Below are 6,002 nucleotides of genomic sequence, written 5' to 3' on the forward strand. Positions count from 1 at the left end.
TATTAGACATAATTAAAGTTAAAATTGAATGAACTGTAAAAGAAATGTATTCATACAAAATGTGCTAAAGCCAATTGCAGAACATCTCAATCCAACTTTATGTGATTTTTTAAATTAAAACCTAAAAACCCTTTTCAATCCTACCACTCCAGTTCTTTTTTTACATATTCGGATATATAAACAACTATTAACGAAACCTATTTTCACATTTCTAATCTTCATTTTGGTAAGGGAAATTGTGACCCACCACTACAGCATTGAAAGTTAGAAACAAACCTCACTATTTGATGTATAATATCTAATGCTTAAGTTTCTTTGGAATTATATAAATGTTTCCACCTTATTAGCATTATGTGCAGAGCAGAGGCACACAAACTTTATTCAAAGAAGTTCATATATATGATGCATCATTAGGATTCAATTTGTTTATTACTCTAAATAAACATGTAGAATCTATGGATACCGAATCCAGATTTGTTAGGTCTATTGTTTTATTGGATACTTATTCTAGTGTTATGATGCCTTTTTCTTTACTGTATATATGTAAACGAAGTCAATTATGCTTTTTATTATGCAATTCATCTTCTATATGTAGAAATACAAAATGCACCTTAGTTTAACATACTCTACTTTAGTTGCAGCATTGGATTTTTATCACATGGCTCCTATATTCTTTCGAAAATTGTTGACATACTTGTCCTCTAAATATGAGAGCAATGCTTAACTTAATGAGGATATCGATGGACAACCATCAAGTTAGCGTGACAATCGCCAATGTCATAAGTTTATTCAACATGATCGCATTCAAGGAAACGGGCATCTATTTCTTGATAATTTTGCAGAGGATCCGGTATATCCCTCAAATCAATTTTGAAGGATATTTCGAATGAGGCACCCTCTATTTCTCTGTATTGTAAATGAGGTAGAGTCTAACAAATCGTACTTCTTTCAAAGAAGAGACAATGCCGGAAGACTTGGGTTCACTACTATACAAAAGATAACGGCAGCATTAAGAATGATGGCGTACGGGGTTACCGGAGATTTATGGATGAATACATACGCATTGGTGAAAGAACACCAATGGAGAGCCTAAAAAATTTTGTGAAACAATAGTTAGTGTTTTTTCAATTGAATATCTACAGTCACCTAACCCTGACGATATTAGTCGTTTATTAGCTGTCGGTGATAACGAGGATTCCCCGGAATGATCGAAAGCATCTACTATATGCATTGGAAATGGAAAAATTGTCCTCGGCCTGAAAGGTGTGTACTCTGGTCATATTCGTGAACCAACTATTATTTTAGAGGCGGTTGCTTCATATGATATCTGGATATGGCATTAATTTGTTGTTATGCCCGGTTCACATAACGACATTAATGTGTTAGAGAGGTCGCTTATTTTCTTAGAACTTTCTGAAGAACGTGATCCTCCAGTCAATTATACAGTCAACGGTCATGATTATACAATGGGATATTACCTTGCGGATGGTATTTATCCTAAGTGGCGCACTTTTGTGAAGACGATTCCATTACCAAGAGGGAATAAGAATAAAAAGTTTGCAAAAGCACAAGAATCTGCAAGAAAAGATGTCGAGCGAGCATTTGTTGTACTTCAACAAAGATTTGCAATAATTCAAGGACCTTCCCAGATGTTCAAAGTGAGTAAACTAACTATAATGAAAGCGTGTGCTATTTTACATAATATGATCATTGAAGATGAGTGTGATGATGGTGACAATCTTAACTTCGAGTATGATCAACTTGATGATCTTCTCGAACTGTCGCGCGATCACACAGTTGAGTTTACGGACTTCATTGAGCGTCATCTTCATATTAGAGATAGCTTGGCACATCATCAACTTCAAGAATATCTAATTGAACATCAATGGCTAATCTTTTCAACAATAAGCGAGGACATGTTATATTTTGTGACTATGTTTTGGCTTTTGGTAAGTAATTAGCTAGTTAGAGTATTTATAGAATTATGTTGTTAGCTAGCTGTTTGATATGACATACTAATCTGCGTATGTGTTTATTTGATATGGAAGTTATGTTTTAGATCTTATAAGACTCATGCTTCATGCTATTTTTCTTTGTTATGTATCTGCAACATACAAGCTTGCTAACATTGCAATTTGTGGGTAATGTATAGCTTATTTAATTAAATATGTATTTGCAGCATGTGACTTCTAAATTGAATATTGCATACAAGCTTCCATGTACAAATCAAAAGCCTTCAAAACAAATTGAATTTCGGGTGTTGGGTTAACCCGACCTAAATAAGCGATTCCGAATAACCCGAAAATAATAATTAGATAGTCAAAGTTCTATAAAAATATATTAGAAATCAATTTAAAATGAAAATAATAATAAGACAAAATAGTTAGTAGTTAAGATTATAAACGTAAGGAATAGAAACAAATAATAAAAAAAATGAATATAAAGATAGGAATGGAGAATGGGTTTGGGGAGATCTTTAGAAAATGATTTTTTTTTTTTTTTTTTTTTTTTTTTTTTTTTTTTTTTTAACTTACAATAGTAATACCATGCAAATATAATTTACTATAAAACGATTACAATAAAGTGGCAGGCAAACGGGCAACAAGCTGCGCCGCAACCCCCTTTTGAACAGCAAAGCCAATCCTGCTAAAAACGAAGCTTTGAGACCTAGAAGCTGAAGAGGTTCCGTGTATGACGCGCTGAACCCTACTCAAAAATTTCACAGCCTCTGGAGCCAGAAAACCAAATGTATCAAAGGCAAATGGTAGAAAGACATGTTGATTATCTAAACAAGCTTTCTCGTGTTTAACAACTTTGCCCGATTCAGCCTTCAACGCAGCCTGACCCACAACAAACCCACGGTCCCTGAGCCCAACAAGAGGAGACACTCCTGTAAGATCCACACAGGCGTGTTTCCCCCCTGCCCACCCGAACACAAGAATATCAGCTGGTCGTAAAGTAGACCTCCCTTCAATAGGATCCGTGAGAAAGTTAACAGGGGCCTCCTTTTTAGCAGAAATCCCTGCCCGTTTAAGAACATCACACAGAACATCCCTAACCAGATCATGTCTGTATTTAAAGCCAGGCAATTCTTTGCAATGCACCGCATGGTCACCAAAAGAATCCAAACAGACCTTGCGACAAATTGGGCAAGGTTCATCCGTCGGGAACATAGGGATCATTAACCGGTACTTAAGGATAGCCCGATACTCCAAACCCGACATACGTTGGCCTAATCCTTCAATGGGGATAGCCGTTAGAAAATGATGGATAAATTTAATAAGTTGTGGTTTTTAGTAATGTTATGACTCCAAGATCAGCAAATATAGTTTTTAAAAGATTGGGTTTTGCGATTCAAAAAGGGGTAGCGGCGCAGCTTGTTGCCCGCTTGCATTCTGTTTCGATGTAATCCAATAAACAATCATATATTATAAATACGTGACCAACGTTTTTAGTTAAATTTTAAAGATGAAGATGTAGAACCCATTGGGAATATCCTTTGCCTTATCTCCAAATCCAAAGTTACACTAAAAATCACTACATTTTCTTTCTTTTTCAATTAAATAATACTTTTTATACCTTTATCATTATCTTTTTATCTCTCATTTACTCACAACCACTTTCGAAATATATTTAAAAATTTATTGGGTGCTACAGGAACTTTTCAAATATACAGAATAATCACTGCATTTTCTATCTCCTTCACTCAGAACATCTTAAACCGCTCCCTATATTATAAAAATATAACTCACAAAATACAGTGGATGGATTGTGTAACACCCATAGATTACCGTGAAATAGAAAACCTTATATGAATCCGTTCGGTTGTAGAAATTGTCATCCTAGGAGTTAAGCGGACTTTAAGTTCATTTGAATGTTCATTTATATAATTGGTTTCTAGGATGAGCCATATAGTTAGGAGAGTTGACCGTCCTTAAATTTCCTGTAAAGTTGAAACGTCGGTGTAGTTTTGCATAGTTGTCAAAATAGTTATATGAGAAATCAAGGGGCATTGTAGTTATTTCTATAAATTGAATTTTATTAATTTTGGGAGCAAGGGACTTGACATAACATACTTGAAGGGCCAATTTTGTAAAATCCCAAAATATATACCCAAAGAGCCGTCCCTTACCCTAATTCTACGGTCGCTAGCTTCCCTCTCCATATCAATTCGTTTTTTGATTAATATTTTGCAATCCTTGGCTGCTACATATCGATTCTATGCTAGTGTTGCATTATTAAATCGGTTATTGGTGTTTATGACCGATTATGAACCCTGTTCCATGATTACGATCACTGTTTGGTTTTCCGGTAGAAATTCCTTCAGTGACAGATGGCGGCCACGACATAGGGTGGTGGTGCTTGGCGGTGCAGCTGTGTGGATATATTATCTGCTCAATTTCTAGTTCGTATTATCAAGTTATGAACAAAACAATAAAGGGTTCGCATTCAGTTGACGGTTCAGTTTTTCGACAGATTGTTTGGTTTTCCGGCGACGGTGGCGGCAGCATCCGGCGGCGACAACTGGTGGCTCTGGTGGTGCTCGTCGGGTGGTTGCGTGAATATATTATATGCTCAATCTCGAGTTCGTATGACCAAGTTATGAGTAAAATAAGAAAGGATTCGCATCCCGGCTGACAGTTCAGTTTTTCGGCAGACTTTTTGGTTTTCCGGCGACGATGGTGGCAGTTTCCGGCGTGCGGGAACTGGTGTCTCTGGTGGGGTTCGGTGAGCAAACGCGTGAATATATTATTTTCCCAAAATGGAGTTCGTTTGATAGGGTTTCAAGCTATTCGACTATTAACGCGTAAAACCGAACGAACCTGGAGGCGGTTTTCTATTCTGGTAGCTTTGAGGGTGGAGACAGCCCATGATAGTAGTTTTCTAAGGTCTAGCTTGTTGAGACGAGTTCTTGGATATGTGATTCGTGCGAATCAGAGTTTGTAGGGTCATGTTATGACCATTTCAGTTTTTGTTTGCGTCGGTACTTTGGGATGTTGCGCGTATGAGTTCAGAACGATTTATACTCAATGGTATGACTCCTTGAATCTTTTATGTATTGTTTGGTATGATCATGGGATGTGAGGAAATTTGTGGGAATGATGTTTGAGGTCGTTTTTCGATAACATTGTTTATAGGTTATTTATACGCGAGCTCCTAAGGTATGTCCATATTGTTATGCTTGAATTTCATAGGCATTAGATTTGATTTGGTCGTTAATTGCAAAGATTGTAAAATAAGGGTTTCAGTTCGACTAGATTTGGGGATTTTGTGATTCGTGCGTTGCGTGGCCAAACTGACACCCGATTTAGTTCCTAAACTCTTATAATGACTTATTGTATTATATTTTAAGACTTTTTCATCATTTGGTCATGAATTGGTTGGCAATCACACTATCGAGTTCTTAGCGCATGAATTCGGCATCTTTGAATTGAACCAGGTGAAGTTGTGTAATCTGTTGCACAGCGATTGTAATTGATTGAAGGAGGAATGAAATAAAGTGGTAATATGTTGCACAGCGCATGAATTCGGCATCTTTGAATTGAACCGGGTGAAGTTGTGTAATCTGTTGCATAGCGATTGTAATTGATTGAAGGAGGAATGAAATAAAGTGGTATTAGGGGCTGTTGCAAACGAGTTTGATTGATAAAGGGCTTTGGTTCGGTTTAATCAAGTTAGAATGTTCCTTTAAGGTTTTGGTTCGGTTAAGTTATGGATTTTGCAATTCGCATGTTGTATGACGAAGTTGATAACCAATTCAGTTCATGAACCCTTGTGAAGGACTATTGTATTATAGTGTATTACTTTTTCATGATTCGGGGCAGAATTGGTTGACGATCACACAATCGAGTTTTTAACTCGTTAATTTGGTATCCTTGAATTGAATCGGGTGTAGTTTTGCACCCCATTGCTTCCCAATCGAATGAGTTGATGAACTATGATAGTAATGATGTGATCAGGGGCTAATTATTAAGTAATTTGAATGAGGATAGGTTTTGGGT

At 36.5% G+C, this 6,002-nt stretch overlaps 1 protein-coding gene across 1 annotated transcript; it reads left to right on the forward strand.

Moving 5' to 3' along the window:
- Nucleotides 1–1,352: 1,352 nt before the first annotated feature.
- LOC143547858 (uncharacterized) lies at nt 1,353–1,961 on the forward strand. Its single transcript, XM_077039174.1, has one exon. The coding sequence runs from the start codon at nt 1,353–1,355 to the stop codon at nt 1,959–1,961; it is 609 nt and encodes a 202-aa protein (XP_076895289.1).
- Nucleotides 1,962–6,002: the final 4,041 nt, after the last annotated feature.

The sequence above is a fragment of the Bidens hawaiensis genome, unplaced genomic scaffold (assembly GCF_021521415.1).
Source record: "Bidens hawaiensis isolate Kalapana, Puna unplaced genomic scaffold, B.hawaiensis_p1.1 tig00000905_1, whole genome shotgun sequence".
NCBI classification, from domain to species: Eukaryota; Viridiplantae; Streptophyta; class Magnoliopsida; order Asterales; family Asteraceae; genus Bidens; species Bidens hawaiensis.

Bases quoted from the DNA above. Each gene is read 5' to 3' on its own strand.
- LOC143547858 (XM_077039174.1), top strand. From the start codon at position 1,353: ATGCCCGGTTCACATAACGACATTAATGTGTTAGAGAGGTCGCTTATT.